General features: G+C 46.6%; 1 protein-coding gene and 4 non-coding genes across 5 annotated transcripts; all 5 read left to right on the top strand.

The window, feature by feature from the left end:
* Nucleotides 1-7,546: 7,546 nt before the first annotated feature.
* WDR43 (WD repeat domain 43) lies at nt 7,547-18,674 on the top strand. Its single transcript, XM_053459493.1, has 18 exons — nt 7,547-7,797; nt 9,597-9,731; nt 9,851-9,972; nt 11,640-11,760; nt 12,050-12,189; nt 12,427-12,529; nt 13,159-13,223; nt 13,334-13,505; nt 14,003-14,089; nt 14,721-14,852; nt 15,222-15,359; nt 15,479-15,565; nt 15,661-15,692; nt 15,884-15,947; nt 16,137-16,250; nt 16,365-16,431; nt 17,147-17,199; nt 17,393-18,674. The coding sequence occupies exons 1-18, from the start codon at nt 7,588-7,590 to the stop codon at nt 17,537-17,539; spliced, it is 1,989 nt and encodes a 662-aa protein (XP_053315468.1). The 5' UTR covers nt 7,547-7,587; the 3' UTR covers nt 17,540-18,674.
* On the top strand, nt 10,335-10,414 carry LOC128488292 (small nucleolar RNA SNORD53/SNORD92). The gene has a single exon (XR_008353716.1). It is a non-coding gene; the product is annotated as a small nucleolar RNA SNORD53/SNORD92 (small nucleolar RNA).
* LOC128488290 (small nucleolar RNA SNORD53/SNORD92) lies at nt 13,737-13,816 on the top strand. The gene has a single exon (XR_008353714.1). It is a non-coding gene; the product is annotated as a small nucleolar RNA SNORD53/SNORD92 (small nucleolar RNA).
* On the top strand, nt 14,250-14,329 carry LOC128488291 (small nucleolar RNA SNORD53/SNORD92). The gene has a single exon (XR_008353715.1). It is a non-coding gene; the product is annotated as a small nucleolar RNA SNORD53/SNORD92 (small nucleolar RNA).
* Nucleotides 14,989-15,064, top strand: LOC128488289 (small nucleolar RNA SNORD53/SNORD92). Its single transcript, XR_008353713.1, has one exon. It is a non-coding gene; the product is annotated as a small nucleolar RNA SNORD53/SNORD92 (small nucleolar RNA).
* Nucleotides 18,675-22,357: the final 3,683 nt, after the last annotated feature.

Here is a 22,357-nt window from a genome sequence, read left to right as displayed (position 1 = left end):
TCCGGTTTTTGATCCATCCGGGTTCTGTGATAAGGTCACGGCGTGACTTGCCTGATGGATGCGTCCTGCACGAAGGCTGCGGACACGATCGCCCCGTTGGGCCTGTAGTACGCGACGACACAGCTCGGCGCGTCGGGAGGCTGCTCTTTGAACCTCGCCGGTCTTCGGGGAGGCGTCCACGATGGTTTAAAGCGAATCCTCATGGAATGTTGCTGCCGGCGGAACAGTGCCATACTCACTGCGGAGTCTGCCGGAAGAGAACATGGCTCCTCTACGTTTTTTTCCTTTTTCTTTTTTCTCCCCCCATCGGCAGAAAGAACCGTATTGAAATCAAACCCACTAAAGTGCTGGTCACCAAAGCAAATGACGTCTAAAGGAGATTCCGAACAAGGACTTCGGTCTCCAACACAGGCGCGGACTCTGTCTTTTCCCAAATAAACTGTCGTGCATGGTCAGAAGACGTGAGGGCATCGCCGTCGGCTCCGCGCACCGACCCGCTTTTACTCAAACGGTGGGAAAAAAGAGAAATCCTCCTCTACAGTAAACGTCCACCTTTTTCTGCAGACGCTTCCATCGTTCGAGCGTTCCGGCCATGTATAAAGAGTTCTTTGTGTTTCTAGAACAAGTTCGAGGCTAAATGTTACGACCGCAAACAGTCCAAAGTAATACAGACACTGGGCGTTCCGGGTCTCGAGCGGAATTGGTTTATGCACTATACGTTTTGTGCCTTGGTCTGAAATTTAACATGACTTCAGTTCTATAGTATTCCAACGTCTTCACCGTGTGTTCCCATTTACTTTTTTTTGTCTCCCCTCCCCCGCTCACCATCGCTTTATCTTTTTTTGGGGGGTTTGATATCTCCAGACCCGCTGGATCCATAAACGCTTTCATTAGAGATTTCAGTGTTTCAAATCCCGAAGGTCTATAAAAAACAAAACAAACAAACAAAAAAAACCCCACACAATTGTATCTTAGCTTTCACTTTTTTCCCCTTTTTGTGTACAGTTTTATTCGGGGGTGGGGGCTTCGCGATCCGTTATTTTTTTTTCTTGGGCGCCAAAGGCTTTTGGGGGGGTATTTCCCGAGGCAGCGTTCTGCTTTTCCAACACTGTGACCTTGCGTTGTGATGAGTTTATTACCCGCGCGGTTCCGAAATCAATCACAACCAAACTGAATGTACAAATCTGAGTGCTGGTGCTGAAATCTCTACTCATTTTAATCACGATTTCACGCTGTCCTCGTCGTCGCCATTTTTCCCCCTCCCCCCATGTGTGACATTTAAAGCGAAATTCAGAAACACTAATGAATGTTAACTTCTTGATTTGCCACTTTTTTTTTTTCCCTCCCCTCCCCCCACAACCCATCTCTGTATTTTTTTAACCATTGTTGTTTTTTTTTCTGTTTTAAGATTTAGTACATTCTAAGTTTTTTGTTTTTTTGAGCAAATTAAATAAAATTGCAATATTTCTGTTGCCATCATTCGTCTGCTGAAAACTTTGGACTGCTAAGAGTTCTCGCGGAGGGGGAAAAAAGGGGTGGGGGAGGGGATGTAAAAAAAAATTGGTCAATTTTCTCTAGGGTAATGCGATCGTTATTTTTCTAATTTTAAGAATCTTTTTTTTTCAAAATTGAATAAAAACGCCAGCAATGTCAGAGTATATGTAATACTTATAAAAATGAAGAATGTATATAAATGTATTTGTGGGTGTCTATCTTCATTAAGTGAGATAACGGATAATGTCGGGGGAGGGGGCACAATTCATATTTGTGTCAAAAAAAAATGCTCTGAGTTCAGAGAATTGTCGACTCCTGATACACTGGCCAGTATGACATTGGCTGTTTTGTTTTAAACAGTAACATAATGGGGAGGAACAGCGGCGACTCTAGAAACAATATATAGTGGGGGCACATAAGATACCAAAGTCAAACTGGGGGGGCATTAATAATTTCCACCATTAAATCATACCACTGAAAAAAAAAAACACATCTATTTATTGCCAAAAGTAATGTGCTATGGAATGATACTTTTGTTATTGGACTAACATAATACTTGGTCATTCAACATGAGAAGCCTGAAGCCACAATTCAGTGCGACTAATCCTTGAAATAAATATTAACACAATACCTTAGCTTTTCCACTAAATGATTTCAGGGGCTTCAAAGTTTTGTCCCCTGAAGTCACTACAAATTCAGGAGGGCGTTTTATCTCTGGATAAGTAAAAATGAAATAGTTCCTACTGTAAGTTAAGTGCCAGGAAACCGATGGCCGAACCCCCCCCCCCCCCCAGGACAGGCTCTGCCACACCAACACACGCACACACATGCAACAGGACAGGCTCTGCCACACACGACATCCAGACACACAGTAGGACAGGCTCTAACACACAAACACACACCATGCGCAGTATACCATACCGACACCTAGACAGACACACACCAGGAGAGGCTCTGCCACACCAACACCTAGACACACACCCCCCCCTCCCAGGACAGGCTCTGCCACACTGACGGCCAAAAACACACACACACACACACACACACACACACACACACCCACACCCACACCCACACCCACCCCACCCCCCACACACCGGGACAGGCTCTGCCACACTGACGCCCAAAAACACACACACGCGCAAGGACAGGCTCTGCCAACCTGACACCTAAAAACACCCACCCACCCACCCACCACAGGACAGGCTCTGCCACACCAACACACGCACACACATGCAACAGGACAGGCTCTGCCACACACGACATCCAGACACACAGTAGGACAGGCTCTAACACACACAAACACACACCATGCGCAGTATACCATACCGACACCTAGACAGACACACACCAGGAGAGGCTCTGCCACACCAACACCTAGACACACCCCCCCCCCCCCTCCCAGGACAGGCTCTGCCACACTGACGGCCAAAAACACACACACACACACACACACACACACACACACCCACCCCACCCCCCACACACCGGGACAGGCTCTGCCACACTGACGCCCAAAAACACACACACGCGCAAGGACAGGCTCTGCCAACCTGACACCTAAAAACACACACCCACCCACCCACCACAGGACAGGCTCTGCCACACCAACACACGCACACACATGCAACAGGACAGGCTCTGCCACACACGACATCCAGACACACAGTAGGACAGGCTCTAACACACACACAAACACACACCATGCGCAGTATACCATACACACGCGCAAGGACAGGCTCTGCCAACCTGACACCTAAAAACACACATCCACCCACCCACCCACCCCAGGACAGGCCCTGCCAACCACACACACACACACACACACACTCTCACTCTGCCACACTAATAACCAAAAACACACAAACCGCAATGAACTCTGCATGGAAGGTATAGATCAAATAAACAGAATCAGACATACAAATCCTGTATTTGCAGGTATACAATAGTAATGTATGGAAACGTAACAGGTATAGATGAACTGGAACGCGCATGTAAACTCAGCACTGAGGGTATAGATCAAATACATGGAAACATCATTGCAGGTATTGATCAACTGAATAAGACATAATTACAAACCCTGTATTTGCAGGTATACATAAATAATGTATGGAAACATAGCATAGCAGATATGGAATTTGCATAAAAACTCACCATTAAAGGTAAAAAATCCCTAAATTACAGGCATAGATCACACCCCAAAGCCAGCCCTGGCATCAAAGGAGTTCAAAGGAGTTCGATGGGGTTGAGGTCGGGGCTCTGTCCAGCCGGTCAAGTTCTTTCACCCCAAACTCATCCTGCGATGTCTTAATGGCCCTTGCTTTGTGCGCTGGGGTGCAGTCACGCTGGAATAGAAAAGGGTCTTCCCCAAACTGTTCCCACAAAGTTGGAAGCCGAGCATTGTCCAAGACGAATGCGGAAGCATTAAGATTTTCCTCCACTGGAAGTAAGCGGCCGGAACTCTGATTTAAATAATAGAGGTGCGTCCCAATATTTTTGTCCATATAATGGTGCACAAAGCAAGGTCCATAAAGACATGATTGGATGAGTAGCGCATCACAATTTTGGAATTTGGAAGGCCCTGCTTAAAGAGCTTACAGTCTAGAAGCCTTCCTAATGCTTAGTGAAGTCAATAGGTCTGCATGTTAAATGAACAGTCCCCATTTTTTTTATTTATTATATTTTGTTGTATTACGTTTTATTGGAGTTATAAACAGAATTTAATGGCGGATCAGACCCATCTAGTCGCTCTATTTCCGACTCAAACCTTAATCAGTCGTTGGTCTCGTCATTGGGAGCCAGGGATCATTCCTTGGAGCAGGCAGCCTGTTATGGTATATTTCAGTATTGAAAAATAGAATTGATTTAATAACTCAAAGTATATACAAGCAATATACCTCTTGTATGTAACCTCAACTATAACTATTAACCCCGATATAATATATAAAAATTAGGTGATAAAACATATAAAAATACCCTCTATTCACTAAATGATTTATATATATATATATATATATATATATAGTCTTTCTGTTAATACAGGTTTGTTATACTCTATCTTTTGTGAAAAGCACTGCGTATATTGGGAGCGCTATATGATATATATATACACACACATACTGATATCAATAAATGAGGGCAGTAATAAATCTAGATAGCGAATGCAGGAACCCCATGCTGTAGTAACACAATACCGCCAGGGGATGGCGTAGAGTTACGTGTCAAACCAGCCAGACAACACCATGTTGCCACCAATCTCTTTCAACGTTTGTGGTAACTTCAGAAAAAAAAAAAAAAACTGCTACAGCAATAGTTATTTTAGCAGCTCTAAAAATCAAATTGCCCCCATGGAATTATTTGTTTTTAAGATGGGTATTTTTGTATATTTTCCATTTTTAATTAGGTAAGATTTGAATGGGGTTGGAAAGGGATTTAAAAATGTCCTTTTATGGATTAATTTCTTTACTTTTTTATGTATCTTTTTTTTTTATGTATTCGTTTTTTTTTTTTTTACAAAGCTTTGATCTGCAAAACCTCTGGTGACATCTAGTGGAGAACCTTCAGAATGCAGCCGTGCCAGGATTATGGAGTATTTAGAACAGAGCGAACAGAAAAAAAAATCTCCATCAAATAAATATTTAGTGTGACTATCCTTCAAAACAGCATCAACTCTTCTAGGTACATTTGCACACAGTCTGAGATTTTGTAGGCATATAGTTCGGTGTCTAATTAAACAATTATACTAAACAGGTGCTAATGATCAACAATTTAATATGTAGGTTAACAGCTAAACTCAGTAACAAGTCACACAACATGGCAAGACTGAGCACAGCAACAACACACAAGGTAGTTATACTGCTTCAGCGAGGTCTCTCCAAGGCAGAAGTTTCAAGGCAGACAGGGGTTTCCAGATGTTCCGTCCAAACTCTTTTCAAGAGCAAAGCGACGGGCAATGTTGAGGACTGCAGACACCGTGGTTGGCCGAGGAGAGAAACATCATGCTTACATCACTTCGCAATCAGAAGATGTCCAGCAGTGACATCAACTCAGCATTGGCAGAAAACAATGGGGCCCTGGTACCCATCATCATCATACAGCGGGGTTATATTACTGTATACAGCGCTTGGGGGGTTATATTACTGTATACAGCGCTGGGGGGTTATATTACTGTATACAGTGCTGGGGGTATATTACTGTATACAGTGCTGGGGTATATTACTGTATACAGCACTGGGGTTATATTACTGTATACAGGTTTGGGGGATATTACGGTATACAGTGATGGGGGTTATTACTATATACAGCTCTGAGGGTTATATTACTGTATACAGCGCTGGGGGTTATATTACTGTATACAGCACTGGGGGGTTATATTACTGTAAACAGTGCTGGGGGTTATATTACTGTATACAGCACTGGGGGTTATATTACTGTATACAGTGCTGGAGGTTATTACTGTATACAGTGCTGGGGGTTATATTACTGTATACAGCGCTGGGGGTTATATTACTGTATACAGCGCTGGGGGTTATTACTATATAGAGCTTTGAGGGTTATATTACTGTATACAGCACTGGGGTGTATTTAGGGTGACCACATTTTATTTCTGCCATTTAGTGACACACTATGAAGCGCATGAGATTACACACAGGTGTGTGTGTATAGATATATATATATATATATATATATATATATATATAGATTAGACCCTGCTGCCTATATATATATATATATATATATATATATATACACACAAATACATGAATATTATATCATGCTGCGAATATATATAAAAATTTCATCCTGATGCCAATTCATTTTCTATTGAAAAATTGGGTCCTGCTCCACGCTCCCTAGCATGTAATCACTCCCTTTTTCCTGCACCAAAAAAAATATTTGCCATACCGAATCAGACATACAAAAGCTGTATTTGCAGGGTTACAATAATGTGTGGAAACATAGCGTTGCAGGTATAGATCAACAGAACACACAAACTCAGCATTGCAGGTAAAGATCAACTGGAAATCACATGAAAACTCAGCACTTAGGGTATAGATCAAATAAACACATGGAAACAGCATTGCAGGTATTGGTCAAAAGAATTGTGTGAATGAAAGAGATAAAGGATGAATTAACGGTGTACGAGACCGGTGCATACAAGACATTTCTCAGTCCCAGACATTACGGATCACCATACCGATAGCGTGATAGGCATTGTGCATTTCACAGGTAGGCTGAGGCTGTTAGGAGTCAGGCTTTAGAAATAGCTTAAGAGACCTATTTACATGTATTTATTACAGTGGACTTGTATCTTTTTAAAGATGATAGTATTATTATCGAGGAAGGGAGTTCTTAAGGTGGCTCTTAAGGTGCCCTCCCTGATGCATTAATTTAATGACGTCTGTCTACAACTATCGCTGAAACAGCCACGTAATATGCACAAGCATTGAATCTGCCGGCAGATCGGCCCCCGTCTAGTCGCCCGTTTCTCCTGCTGTAAAGACTCAAACCTTAATCAGTCGTTGGTTTCGTCGTCTTAGATTCAGGAGCCGTATGTCTATCCCATGCATGTTTAATACCCTCACTGTATTAACCTCTACCGCTTCTGCTGGGAGTCCCTCACACTTATCTACCTTTATCTCAGTAAAGAAAAACCACATCCCCTTCCATCTAAGCCCCTTGCCCTCTAATTTTAGATTACGGCCCTTTGTTCTAACATTTTTTCCTCATTTGAAAAAAATCAGGGGAGAAAAAGTATGGGAATGTTGGAGCCAACATTAGGGAAGTATTCTGATGTAAGAATAATGAATGCAGGGTTGACAGCAGAGGGTCACTGGGTCGGCCTGTATAACCCATAAAGAATTCAGCGGCATGGAACGTTTAACTGCTTTCCAATTCACCGTAAGGCGAATAAATTCCGCTGAGCGATCCCCCCACCCACGTGCTTCCTCAGACGGCTGCCATGACACATCTGTGTGGCTGTGGGCGGGGCGCGTTACGCCACTCCCCAGGTGATCGTGTCCGGAAGCCACGCCCCGTTCTCACTGCGCATGCTCCCGCCTGAAACACGTGGCCGGGTCCGGAGAGCGAGCAATGGCGGCTGCGGGCGGCGTGTGTGAGCTGCTGCCACCTCCGTGCGCCTTCTCCCCACCGCTCCGGGGGCTTCTAGCTCTGTCAGGGGCGGATGGCACCATCCAAGTGTGGGACACGCAAGGCGGAGGCCTCAAGCGGGAGTACGTGCCCTCTGCGCACCTTAGCGCTACCTGTACGTGCCTGGCATGGGCCCCAGGCCGGGGACATAAGGTGAGGCTTACTGGGGAGTTGCAGGGGCAAGGGATGTAAAGTCGAGGGCATGAGGCGGTCCGGTCTCCCGCGCGTGCAGTGAGGTGCATTCCAGAGCTGGGGCCCACGTGGGGTTACACACGGGAGAGCGGCCCCGAATGTCCAACTACCCCCAGTGACATGCTTTCTACCCCACCAGGGGCACGTGGCGTGCGGGGCAACCCTGCGGATGTTTATAGAGGGATGAGCTGGGTTCCCCCTACTAAATCGGCAGCAAAAATCCTCTCTGCCCCGTGATGAAAATCTACGGGCTCCGTGAGCCGCTTTATTAACACTTTCGTCACTACGATGATCTTTAGTGCGGGCTCCATAGTGCATGGGGCGCTGAAAGTGTTACTCGGGCCCGTTTACATGTTCCCATCGGGGTTACCGAGTTGCCACGATGCGTGTCGGGGCCTCGCTGATCACATGTGCTCCTGACATGAGGAGCGCACTTCCTCCCTGCCCCCACCCGGGGGTATCAGCGATCTGCTCCCCACCCGGGGTATCGGTGATCTGCCCCGTGTATGAGCCGGTTGGGTAAAGATGATGCCCCTTATTGGCGATCTGAAGTGTTGGAGCGCAGGCCTCCAAGGCTACATAAGCCTGGACAGTCCCAAAAGCTTGCAATCTATTCTTCTGTTATCCATTGAACTTTCTCTTTAGCAGCTTTGCTCTTCTTATCCCCCCTCCATATGCGGTGTGTGTTGGGTGGGTGGTGGGGGTCTCAGGATAGTGCTGCGCGCTCATTGAGGAAAAGCCACACATGAGTGAAGTCACATGAGAGACACCTGCACTCCGCTGCCTTTAAAACGCCCGTCACCGTCCGACTCCTTTCCTCTATATTATAACCGAAAGCGAGCGATTTGCTGCGGTGTTTAGACGGCAAGCTCTGGCGGGTGCGTTAATCTCATATTTACGGGGAGGTGTATATATAAATATGTATATGTGTGTGTATATATATATATATCTGTTTCTGTAAGTCAAATTGTTATATTGCTTATTATGCCCTCTATACCTGTTGTACAGCGCTGTGGCATATGATGGCGCTATATAAAACACTAAATAATATCATCTAGCTTGGCTTCTGCAAGAGGAAATTGTCTATTAAACGGCGCTCGCCGGTTGTATAAAATCGAGCTCTGTGTTTACGGACGGCGTTCGCTCTGCAAACATCTCGGTGACGGCGGCGGGCAGCATTTCTTGGAGTTTTACATTAAATTCATGCAAATATAAAGTAGTACATTTTTTTAACACGACTTTTAAGAGGCTTTTTCAGGAATGGTGTACATAAAGTCTCCGTCCGCTGGAATATAATTGTTAGGGTTTCGAATTCACGTTTAGGGCTTCGTACCCAACAGAACCGGGGCAGAAAATGCTGTTTTCTTTCTCATTTTATATTTATTGAAGTTTCAGCGAGCACTTTGGGTTCACGTTCGCTGTCTCTTCTGGTGATCTCGTCTGTCTCGGGAGGTGTATTTTTTCTCTTTTAGCGTAAAATGAGGGTTTCTATATAGGCCATGTGCCAGTCTATAGGCGATTATATTAGGTTGGGGGGATTACAGAACAAAATAACCTTTCCAACGCAGCCGGGGGCTTGTATAGGCGACGCGTTCTCTTCGTATAGACTCTGGGGGATTTCGTCTCCGTCCCGCACTGACTGCGTTTAGTGAAATGATCCCTTTCTTATCCGCGCCGGTCCGGACGATACGTATATATATATTTATATTTATTTTCTATGTATGTAGGTGACTCTACGGACTTGTGATTTGTTTTATCAGGAAAGCCATCAGAAGAAGAAGCGGAAAGCCGAAGCCGCGGATCAGGAAGAACAATACGACCTGCTGACCATCGGCACGGCCACGGGAACCATTTTATTATATAGTATAGTTAAAGGAGAACTGCAGAGCAAGCTGGTGAGTGCGCCCCCTCGCCGGCATCCGTTTCCCCCTCGGCAGCGGCTTCTCGCGTTCTCCGTTAATATTAATTCGTATCGCGACGTGACTGATCTCCTAATCTCTTCCGCGTGTGACAGGTTGGTGGCCACGATAGCCGAGTGAACTGTATACGATGGCACCAGGGAAACGGCTGTCTGTATAGTTGTTCAGAAGACAAACACATCGTGGAATGGAACACACAGACCTGCAAAGTCAAATGGTAAGTGATGCGGCCTAAGGGGTCCTCGCACTCTCACCCCGAGGGTCTTATTAGAGGGGGCAGCCGTACGAAAACAGGAGACAAGTAGAGTCGGGTTGATACCTTTATTGGCTAACTTGGTAGAATTAGAGTGCAAGCTTTCAGGACTTCAGATCTCTTCCTCAGGCATATACTTACATAAACTTATAATATGCCTGCGGAAGAGATCAGAGGGTCTTGAAAGCTTACACTCTAATTCTACTGAGCCGATAAAGGTAGCAACCTGGAACTAAATGCCGTCAGACCGCAAATTCGGTTACTTTCCATAGACTGTAAGCTCCTGTGATTAAAGCTTTTCCGTGATCCGGCGGTCGGCCGAACGCATGCGGTGATGATACGAAGAGAACGGTTTCGCAAACTCCTGATATTTTGTGACGATTGAATCTCTTGGCTGTCTGAGCATGCACGGAAACTCCATCGCGGAGACAAAAGTACCTGGATGTGTGACTCGGGGGGGGTGTAGTTCTGGGGTATGCTTAGCTGTCGGGAGATTATACAGCCTTTATATATTTATAGAGCGCCATCCATATAGATACAAAACTGACAAAGATCTACACGTTACGGCATACTGGTACCGGAGGTGAAGCGCACCCTGATCTTGTGAGCTAACAATCTAACTGGATGTTGAAGGATTTCAGGAAGAGCTTTGCTTTGTCGCAGCAAGACGAAAACTTTTTATTTCACAAAGTCTACATCCAAAACTTTCTCTTTCACTCCTGTGTCCCAATGGCCCTTTATCACTCCCATCACTCCTGTGTTCCAATGGCCCTTTATCACTCCCATCACTCCTGTGTCCCAATGGCCCTTTATCACTCCCATCACTCCTGTGTCCCAATGGCCCTTTAGCACTCCCATCACTCCTGTGTCCCAGTGGCCCTTTAGCACTCCCATCACTCCTGTGTCCCAGTGGCCCTTTAGCACTCCCATCACTCCTGTGTCCCAGTGGCCCTTTATCACTCCTGTGTCCCAATGGCCCTTTAGCACTCCCATCACTCCTGTGTCCCAATGGCCCTTTAGCACTCCCATCACTCCTGTGTTCCAATGGCCCTTTAGCACTCCCATCACTCCTGTGTCCCAATGGCCCTTTAGCACTCCCATCACTCCTGTGTTCCAATGGCCCTTTAGCACTCCCATCACTCCTGTGTTCCAATGACACTGTGTTCGCTGATCCAAGTTTAAGTTTAAAAGGCTAATTGATGGTTAGAAAACAGCTGAGTGACCCCAAACCTTTGAACTGCAGTGTGTGTATGTATATGTGTGTATGTATGTATGTATATATATATATATATATTACACACACACACACACACACACACACACACACACACACACACACACACACACACACACACACACACACACACGTACGTTTTACTTTTCACTTGGTGTTCGTTCCTAAAACATTTGACTTAATGAGTGAATTTAATTGAATTCTGTCTGCATTTCCAGTCGCTGGCGGTGGTTTCGGGGAGGGTTATTATATGGCGGTGGTTTCGGGGAGGGTTATTATATGGCTGGTGGGTTCTTTAGTCCCGTATTGGCTGGTTGGCTTTCTCTTTCTCCTGGGGTTTCCGCGTTGGGCGCACTTACCGATCACATGCTTACCGACTGCGTTTCTTTCTTTGCAGCAAATGGAAAGGCGACAACAGCAGCGTCAGCAGTTTGTGTATCGGCCCGGATGGAAAGATGCTGCTGTCGGCCGGCCGGACCATCAAACTCTGGGATCTGGAGACCAAAGAAGTCTTCAGGGTATGTAGATGTAGTGAATGACATCATAGTTTAGTTTACTACTTTATGTCCTGTCTATCCATTGTACAGCGCTACAGAATATTAGGGCGCTATATAAACCATAATAACTTGCGATGGGCTCTTCTGTGTAGCCGTTCCAAGTGATTTCTGCTCTTAAAATGTTTCAAATGCCTTTAAAGCCACAGCGATGGGTCAGAATGTGACCTTAATGATGTCATAATAACGTTTTAATGGCAGAGATTATGGAATGTGTTGGGTTTTTAGTAATTTAACCCTTCTGGACCTTTAGCAATTCACAGGACACTCTGCGGCCGTCACGTCCCTGATGTTCATGCCGACGCCGTCTTCCAGCGAGTCTCTGCCGTCACACGACCCGATGGGGCTGTATTTCTTGTCTGGCGCCCTGCATGACCGACTGATCAGTGTTTGGTGAGTGCCTGAGGGATGTCGGCTGTTGGCCGCTCATATTAAACATGCATGGGATAGACATCCGGCTCCTGAATCTAAGACGAGACCAACGACTGATTAAGATTTGAGTCTTTACAGCAGGAGAAACGGGCGACTAGACAGGGACTGATCTGCCAGCAGATGCGATGCCCGGTAACTCCTTTTACGCTGTGAACTCCAGGCCCCCTCTCCTAACCAGCGCACGTTTTTATTTTTCAGGCAAGTCAGATCGGAGAAGAAAGAAAAAAGTGCTGTCCTGTCCTTCTCGCTCACCGAAAGCCCGGTGTGCATGGACCTGGCTCCATCTGACAGCAAAGAAAAGGTGAATGGGACCGCAGGGCTCGGGGCAAACATGGCGGCGTCCGGGGTAATTAGCCTAGGGCTCGGGCTTTTCCACATGCATGCTGGGCCTGTTAGTTTGCTATTAAATCTCAGATTAGTGAGTGGAACGATTCTAGAATCCTATTCAGAGCCGGTTCGGCTGTATGTAGTAGTGTTTGATAGCTTATGCGCCCAGCCGGTGCGGTAGGCTTCACGCTATTTGACCCCGCTTGGCGCTCGGTGTTTTGTACCCTCTCTGCAGCTATCTGCCTTCTCAGGGCTGCTGTCACGTGTAGTCCCTGCATGTCTCTTAGATAGCTATATTACTGGTGGGCTCTACTGAGTTGGCGTATCTCTCCGTGGTACTCTGATATCAAATGCCCCACAACATGCCCCATAGCTGTAAAGGGGCAGTCATTCATCCGCCTCTCTCAGCTTAGTGAATGAAGCTGTCGCTGTTCCTGTCTCTTGGGTCGCTGGCTCATTCATACGCTCGCCCCCAGCAGTGTGTCTTCCTGGTGAGGGGCATATAACGCCGGGGTCGTGCATTGGGGTCACCTTTCCGCATCTGCTTTTGGCCCCCCGGCCCCTGTTGTTTCTCTAATGTTTTCTCGACTTGCTCTCTTGCAGCCGTTGAAGTTGGCGGTTGTTTGCAGAGACGGCCAGTTGCACTTATTCGAACATGTGTTAAACGGGTACGTTACCTCGCCCCCCCCCCTGCTTTGGACGTTCGAAATGAGTTGAGGCCAAAAAACTTTGTTTAGGGAGGCGACCTCCTAAAATACTCTGCTTTGCTGTTTTTTAGAAACCACAAGAAGCCCCTGCAGCCCACCTGCACCGTACAGATCGCCACGTCCGGCAGCGATAAGGACTCCACCCCGAAACCCGTCCCCATCCTGGCTGCCAACTTCTGCCCCGACAAGCAGTCCGTCCTGCTGTACTACGGGAGCACCATGCAGCCGTTCATCGAGAGAGTGGTGAGTGGCCGATACCCCGAGGGCAAAAATACATTGTTCGGGGCTAAATCAGCATTAAACACAACGCCTCGCCGCCATAACGTCACAAAGACAAAACCGTGAACTGGCGCGACCCCCCCCCCCACACCTGCTGACTGTGTCCGGGAATGATTGGACCCCCGTTGCATCCGATATCTAACGGGATTTAAATGTCTCGGGCGCGTCGTGGTTTCGTGGTGTTTGATCGGACTCTCGCTGTGATGATATCAAGAGAACGGTTTCGCAAACTTCTGATATCTCGTGAGGAGCGACTCTCTTGGCTGTCTGAGCGGAGACTCAAACGCATGCAGTCTAAAGCTCACTCACACTCGGTCTTCTTGAGGAGCTCTTACTAGTTGGCTGTTGGAGCCTTAACGTCGTTCTCGCGCTTGAGTAAAATACTGGATGCGTTCTTTCACGCGATTCGCCTGAATTTTTTTAGATGTTTTTAAATATATATATATTTATTGTCTTTCCAGGAGCTGAAGACGGACGAGCCTCACATATGTCTCATCAGGGATCTCCAAAAGACTGTCACGCTCCGAAAAGACATGCCTGTCACTAAAGTAAGTTGCTGTTCCTTATCAGGTTGCTGGTAGGCATCTCCGTTCTGTGATCCCAGGTCACGTCGGGCTGTCGTTCAGTTTTTAACCTGCGATGGCGTTTCCTTTATCGTGCTGGAAAGTGGCGTTAAAGCCTTTCCGTTGTCCGCAGTCTGTCGAACGCATGCGGTGATGATACGAAGAGAACGGTTTCGCAAACTCCTGATATTTTGTGACGATTGAATCTCTTGGCTGTCTGAGCATGCGCGGAATCTCCAAAGCAGAGACAAAAGTACCTGTATGGGGGGGAGCGATCGCCGTGTAGTTCAGGGTTATACTTCGCTGTCGGGAAGTTATAGAGCCTTTATATCTTTATAGAACGCCAGATATTACAATATATATATACAAAACTGTCAAAAAGATCCATACGTTAAGGCATGCTGGTACCGGAGGTGAAGCGCATCCTGATCTTGTGAGCTAACAATCTAACTGGATTTCAGGAAGAGCTTTGCTTTGTCGCTGCGAGACGCATTTTTATTTTAAGGTTTAGTTTGGCCACAGTCCACATCCACGACTTGCTGTTTCCTGAAGCTGGGCGTTGCGTGCGGTGGGAGATCGGGCTGATGTGATTTATACAAAGCGTTGTGTTCCGCAGGTGAAGACTCCAGTTGTGAATTCAGACTCCAAGGTCCTGGTTCCGGGAATCGCCGGTCACAGCTCGGCGTTACCGGCAGCAGCTGCGCTCTCCATCAAGTTGGACGGCAAGAGAAAACCAAGAGACAAAGAGGTGACCGCCTTTTACCCGTTACCGCGTTGCTTGTCAGAGAGCCTTTGTTTCAGTGACGCCTCTGACTTCGCTTGGTAATGGTTACTCGACTTGTTTCGCGTTGCTAGCGGTTGCCGTTTAGCGCGATGCCACGTCCCCGCCGTGATGATTTGACCACGGTTTCGCGTGTTTCTGATGTCTGTGACGATCTCTTCTCTTGGCTGTCTGAGCGGGACGTGGGATCGCTGGAAATGTTACAATGTATCAGAAACTAGCTGAACGATTTCCCCGGTTATTGGCACCCAATGGACCGGCTGTATGTGTGAAATACTCCACGTCGGGTGTTCTGTGTCGCCGCGTCTCACTTTCTTCTCCTTCCGCGCTTTCCAGGCCAGCATTGAAGATCGTCTCGACGCGATGGACATCGACTCCTCCGCAGCGCAGAGTAAAGGCGGCCTTCCGCAGACGGACAGCCTCGCTGTGCTCCTCGTGCAGGGCTTGGAGAGCAACGACGCAAACTTCTTAAACGTAAGACGCTTCCGCCCCTTAAACCTGTTCTCTCGTTCTGTAAGTTTTTTTTTTTTTTTTTCCTCCCCACGAGCTCCCGCGGCGATTAACGTCTTCTCCTTCACCGCTTTCCGACACAGAAAGTCTTCCTTTCAAGAAACGAAAGCATGATACGGAAGACGGTGGCCCGGATCCCCGTCTACGCCGTCATACCACTAGTGAACGAGGTAAGGGCTTGTTACCTAAACGCTGTTGCGCGTTCAGCGATGAACCTGCCCTGCCGGTCTGCGGATTTCATTAATTTATTTCTAATCTAATGCAGATTACGAAGCGACTCCACGGGAACCCCACAAAGTAAGTACTATGCTTCTATCTCAGATGCCCGGTGTCTGTAGGCCAACATGTTAATGGAAGGGCCTGACTTTTTAGGTCTCTAGCTGTGTTTAGTAGATAAACCCCTAACACCTTTATCTGCCGAGTGTCCTGCCTTAATGTCACGTCGGCACTTCAGCTTTTTAAAGTCATTTTTGTTGATTTCTCCCCAGTGCCCTGCTGATGGTGAAATGGTTAAAAGCTGTGTTTGTCTCACACGCCTCTTATCTTTCTACAGTGAGTATGTCTTAACGTGTTGCTAACGTGTGCTGCTCACGCCAGTATGTATTGCACATGAAGGGAAAGGCGGAGCTTTTATTTATATGGCTCCGTCATTTTCGGACCAATACGCCCCCCCCCACCGGTAGCCTGCGGGTTGTTGGTTAAAAACAGGACCGTTATTTATTTCTTTTTCCTCCCCTGCAGTTGCCCGACCTGGTTCCCCAGCTGGGGACTCTGTATCAGCTGGTTGAAAGCAGAGTGAAGACGTTACATAAACTGTCCCGGCTGAACGGGAAGCTTTATCTCCTGGTCACGCAGGTGAGTAGTCCCGATGGCTGGGTGCATGCTGCCGGCCTTGGCTGTGCGTTGTGGGGGTTGCAGCGATTCCCCCCCCAGGAACGCGCTGTTTATTTTTTTTGTTTTTCTTTAAAGGTTGCTGCTTATGAAAAAGCCCAAAGGACGCACGTGAGCCAAGAGGCGAAGCTGGTGTACGAAGAAGGTAAGGAAAGCGGAGATGTCCGTCTGCAGCCGAGAGCCTTGGGTCTGGGTTTGTGACGGGTGATGCGTGTGAAAGCCCCCTATGCCTTTACTCGCTGTACAGAGTGACGTTGGGGGGGGGGGGTTTGATGTGTTCGGTTCTCCCGCAAACTCCTAGGTTAATGGTTAACCCTTTGTATGCGTGGGAGCCGGCGCCTTATGGATTGTTGGGCCATTTAGGTTCTCTGTAGAAGCTGATAATCAGGGGTCCTTCCCCACTTTTAAGTTGCGTGTTTTCCAGCTTTAGCGCGCTCTATAGTGCGCTGTATTTAGCAGACATTTCCCAGCCCCTCCGGTCTGGCAGTCCTTGTGTATTTGAGCCGGACCTGTCGGTCTTCACTCGCTGCTTGCACTTCACGCAGCCGGCTCGCACTTGAGACCCGCTTCCATGAGCCATAGTGTGACTTTATTCATCGTTATGATGGACTAACCCGATGACTCGTTTGTCCAGGGCCACTTATTAATGTGCGCAGCCTCACGGTTAATGCTTCCCATCGGGGTTTCCCAACGCACGGTCTAAGCGCCTGGTTTTTTCTTGTTTTCTGTATTGATGAAAGCCCCGCGGTGCCCTCTGTCAGCCATGTCGTCCTGGGCATTTGAAGGGCTGGCATGCGGGTCACAGAATGCTTGCATGTGTGAAAAGCACCTCGATTAATCACTTTTTATTAATCTTGTAGAGTCTTCAGAAGAGGAGTCTTCGGAGGAGCTGATGGCGGATCACGAGTCAGATGTAAGAATTGCTTTTTTGTTTTCGAGACGTGTTGTGTTTTTTGACAAGGTACCATAACCCGGCTGCGTGTCTGGATGGCTTCCGGTTTTATTTTATCGTTGGCTGTTAGCGTTCCTTGCCCAGAGTCCGTGTTTTTCATGCTTTATCCGGGTTTCTGCGTATTATACATGACGCTGCCGTTCTTTCTTCTCAGGACAACTGGGAGGAAGAGGAGGAGACGGGGAGCGGAGCCGAAGCCCGGTCTTCAGAAGACGAGTCAGAGGAAGATGCGGATATGAGCGTAGATAAAGTGAACGGGGATTCCGACGGGGACCCGGGAAACGAAAGTGAAGAAGAATGACGACTTCCATCGGAAGGAGGACGCTCTCGGGAGCTATGAACTGTCGCCACGCCGAAGGGTGGCTTCTCCCAGCGCCACGCATTTCAACCTCCAGAATGTCAACCGTTGTCTGCCTTTCCTACCTTTTCTGAGGACCCGATCCTCTCTATTCTGACCAACTATCCGTGTCCGGCTGCGGACATACGATTTGTGTTTAGATTAAATTGCCGCTACCATTGAATGGTAATTTTATTATTATTTTACCGTTTTGGAGTTTGACCGCGGGAGAAACGGCCTCGTTGCGTTAACGCGATGTGAGATTCACGCGTTTACAAGACCCATCAGAACGGGCTCGGGGAGTCTGAGGAAAGATCTGATCTTGCCGTTGTTTCCGGTTCATGATTCCGCCATCTTCATAAACCCAAATCAGCGCTGGGCCGCCATTGGTGGTGAGCGCTCGAATGTCACCTCTGTTTAAGGGGACATTCCACTTAACACCCCCCACCCCCGACCGGCATGCTCCATCTTAGGGATGCGTCAGGGGTTCTTTACAAAGAATCATTGATTACTTAATGCTCGATCAATTTATTTTGGCTAAGTTAGAGGTCACTGCACCAGTTCTACACTCAGCGGAGGGGACACTCAACTATATGCAAGTTCGTCCATTGGAAGGTTTGAGTCCTGTGTGCGCAAAACCATTTCTGTTCCAAACCTTTCCCATGATCCCATCTCGGCTATAAACAAAGACTGTAATTTTACTCTGATTTTTATTACACGTGGGTTCGTATCCAATTTCATAATTTTTTTTTTTTTTTTTTTTTAACGAAGCCTGTAAATACCTTTTTCTGCAAAAAAAAAAAAAATTCCCAGTGCCCTTAAGTACAACCTAAAAACAAATCTAAAATATTGACTTTTTTTTCCTTTGTCACAGAAAATCTGTGGGTACCTTTTTTTGTTTTGTATTAAAAAAAAAGTGGATAAAAAAGGATGATTTTGAACGCTTTATAATTGTTTTTTTTTCCTCCCCAGAGTGGGCTGCAGTGCTTTAAATAATCACGGTATAATGTACAGTATATTTGTCTATAAACGGAGCTGTTAATGGAAATTGCCTCCTTTGTAAAGTGAATAAAATATAGTTCTCCTTTAACCAGCCAAACTATTGTGCCTCTCCATTGTGTATCCCCTGACCGCCCCCCCCCACCCCGGGTGGTAAATCGTTGGAGTTCGGCCCCAGCGCTCGCACGGTGAAAATAACTTGGAATTTAAGGGCGGAGAGGTAAAGATTGGGTGGAAAACCCCCCAAAAATATTTTCTGTTATGTGCTGCCTAATAACGTCACCTTCTGCCAAAAATTTTGCAGAAGATTCAAAGGTTTAAAAAAAAAAAAAAAAAAAAACATGAAAAAGTTACTCCTAAAATAAACCATTTTATTGAAAAATTTAACTAAAAAAAGTCAGAAGATGTTTGACGTGAATTGTCGTCCTTGGAGAATATTGTGATTGTGGGGTAAGCGTTAGAGGCTGATGGCCGGCTGCTTGGCCATGCGGGCGCCATGTTTTCTCTACATAACTCAGAACGAGTCCCCCTTAAATAATCAGGGATCTCGGCCCCGTTTCTGTATTTAGTGTGCGTTCACGCTGGCTCCTTGGCACGTTTTGTGTCTGAACCTTGCGTCTCTACAAAATCTTTGTAAACCGGTGGGCTTTTGAGTGGTTCCAAAACCCGATAAGTAAACTCTTCATATTCACCATGACGACGAGGACTCTTAAATCTCCTTTCGGTATACGACCCACGGCTGCTTCTCCCGCCGGCGGGGTGTCACGGCTGGCTGTATCTCCGTTCTTGGTGTTGGTTCTAATGGAATACATGATGGTCCCCCGTATTTCCCCATCAGTGTGAAGTCATGCTGTAGTGGTGAATTAAACCCCACGCTAATACATGGGGCATTCGCCAGGTCTCCTCGAGGGCCGGCATGAGCCTCCATTGCCTTTGTATGCGGATGACAAGAGTCTCCTCTGAAAGTAAATGGAGGGCTACTTGTAAAAAATATCTAATCCCTGAGCAAATACTTCAAAAAATCACCTTTAAAAGGATCTGTGTTTTTATTTATTCTGGAATTTCTTGTGTTTAATTGATTATTTCATAATTTATACATTATATAAAAATGTAAGTATAAAAGGAGATAAAAGTAAACCTGTCCAAAAAAAAAAAAAAAAGCCAAAAAGTTTCAAACCTCACTTTCTAGATTTCCGTTCCAGGTCACGGAAAAAAAAAAAAAAAAAGAATAAAATCCTTATTTTGAATATATGGCGACGGACGGGAGGATCTTAAATTTTGATGCAGAGATAAAATAATGTGTATCTGCTGTGTAATATGAAACCGTAGTAGCTCCCACAAACACAAATTTTATGCAAAAAAAAAAAATTGTGGCGCTTCGGTCTGCCTGCTGGTTGGTTTTAAATGCTGATCCCTGACAGCCCCGCTAGTGAAGAACGGAGAGTAATTCTAACCAGTGGTGAACTCTCTAATATGTTTTTTTCCCAAAAACCTGAAAAAAATAAAGCACTTACCAGTGCTAGATCCCCGCCACTGATTGGCTGCTTGAAATCAATGAGATGATTTTCTAAACATGTAGGATTGCCACCTTTCTTGCAACAAATTACCATCACAGAAACAAAATGTCCCCCCCCAATATTTCCTGTCACAGAAACATAATGTGCACCTACCTCCCCCCAAGAAAACATTTCATGTCACAGAAACATAATGTCCACCTACCTCCCCCCAATATTCCCTGTCACAGAAACATAATGTGCACCTTCCCCCCCAAAAACATTTCCTTTCACAGAAACATAATATGCACCTACCCCCCCAATATTTCCTGTCACAGAAACATAATGTGCACCCCCCCAATATTTCCTGTCACAGAAACATAATATGCACCTACCTCAGTTTACTTTTATCAGGCAGGCAGGAGTAGGCACATAAGGCTTTTTCCTCTGAGTCCACAGGCAGCGAGCTTGCACAGGCCGGCCGGTCTGCGAATGCTGCCAGACTCCTGAGCACTGGAGGAAGTGACGTCATGAAATTAAACATCACTTCCCCCCAGCGCTCAGCCTCCGCCAATCGGCTCTAATGGGTGCTTCCCCTCTTGCCAATCACCCTGCCAGTCTGCCCTACATTGCCGTTATTTTTAGTATACCGGTATACCGGCCAGGTGGCAACCCTATCTCCATTAAAGGACGCACCCGGCCATCCACATGATGTAAAAGAAATCATCATTCATCAGACCGTCCGCCTTCTTCCATCGCTCCACAGCCCAGTTCTTATATTCACATGCCCATTGTAGGCATCTTTTGCCCCCCCCCCACGTGCATCACTGAACCTCAGCCCCCCATCACCCTGTCGCCGGTTCACTTCTTTCCCTTCCTTGGATCACGATCACTTATGACCGGTACCGACCACCGCAGAAGGCTCGTCACCGTGGGAGTCACACTCGGCAGGAGGTCGGCTCCCGCGTGTCCGGAGTCCTGCAGCGTTCCAGGAGGTCTCATGCGATCCCCCCTCCGTGACTTCACCTCACAACTGCCAAAATAACCCAAAATGGGACTACGGACGGGTACAATGCAGCTCTGGAGCTGTAGCTTCTCCTAAACATATTTATATATATATATATTTTAAGTTGAAGAATGCATATTGTAACAACACAGCGAGGGGATAGAAACATGCATGGGATAGACATACGGCTCCTGAATCTAAGACAAGACCCACGGCTGATTAAGGTTTGAGTCTTCACAGCAGGAGAAACGGGAGACTAGACGGGGGCCGAATGGGGCCGATCCGCCGTCTGCCATAATGGTTTTGAACACATCGCCCCGTCCGCCTGGTCTGTTGACTCACTGGGAATCTGTTAATATAAAAACTCATTTGTTCGGCTACCGGCCGAGGGGGGCATCGGCTCGAAATGATTTACAGCCATGGGAACCGTTGCCAGGGGCGACCAAAGAAAACAAATTTATTTTCCACGCATGTCTCAAAGAACAGATCCGATTGTGTTTTAAATACAACATCCGAGAGGGCCAGATGACGGCCGGGTCTGGCAGGGCTGCTTGAAGCCAAGTCCTTTGTCGGTGGCCAAATGGAGGAAGATGCTCTCCGGACGCCTTAAGTGGGTCTCCTGCAAGGTTAGGATTTATTGCTTTGTCTATTGTCTTTTTTTTTGTATCGCCTTTATGGGACATGAGAAACCGCTGTTGACTTTCCTTTTTGGCTGGTTAGTTGTTAATTTCCACTGAAAATCCTAAAAAATCACCAGAATTTTTTTTTTTTTTAATTAAAAAGTTTCCCCCCTTAAAACTTATTTTTAACCCTGTGTGCAATAGTGAGCAGCCCACAGGGCTCTGGCACCGGACGGGTTAAATTTAAACTGAATCTGGATTCACCGATGAGGACCGATCACTTTGCCGTCATCTCTTGATCGGTTGAATGTAAAGATAAACCGGAAGACATCATTGTCCAAGCTCGACTTTTGTACCAATGTGGGGTTATATATGAATCTTGTGCAAAGTTTTTTATCTGGTCTTATCACCATAGCAACCAATGGAATCTAAGATGAGGCCCAATTCTGTTTAAGGTCTATGTCTATAAACTGGGAAAAAAATGGCAGTTGGTCCGAAAGTGTCTGATCTGTTGGCAAGTTATTTTACTTTGTTACTCAAAGCATACCCCCCAACTGATGGTAGTAGATAAATGGCACAGCCTCCCAGCAGAGGTGGTAACAGCTAATACAGTAAGGGGGTTTAAACACGTATGGGACAGGCATACGGCTCATGAATCTAAGAC

This window comes from Spea bombifrons, chromosome 3 (genome assembly GCF_027358695.1).
Source record: "Spea bombifrons isolate aSpeBom1 chromosome 3, aSpeBom1.2.pri, whole genome shotgun sequence".
NCBI classification, from domain to species: domain Eukaryota; kingdom Metazoa; phylum Chordata; class Amphibia; order Anura; family Pelobatidae; genus Spea; species Spea bombifrons.
This window is presented reverse-complemented; position numbering and strand designations above follow the sequence as displayed.

Excerpts from the sequence above, each read along its gene's own strand:
- WDR43 (XM_053459493.1), top strand. The coding sequence starts at position 7,588 with ATGGCGGCTGCGGGCGGCGTGTGTGAGCTGCTGCCACCTCCGTGCGCC. Across the intron at positions 9,732-9,850 it reads GAGAACTGCAGAGCAAGCTG|GTTGGTGGCCACGATAGCCG; the intron begins GTGAGTGCGCCC and ends CGCGTGTGACAG. Across the intron at positions 12,530-13,158 it reads CATCTGACAGCAAAGAAAAG|CCGTTGAAGTTGGCGGTTGT; the intron begins GTGAATGGGACC and ends GCTCTCTTGCAG.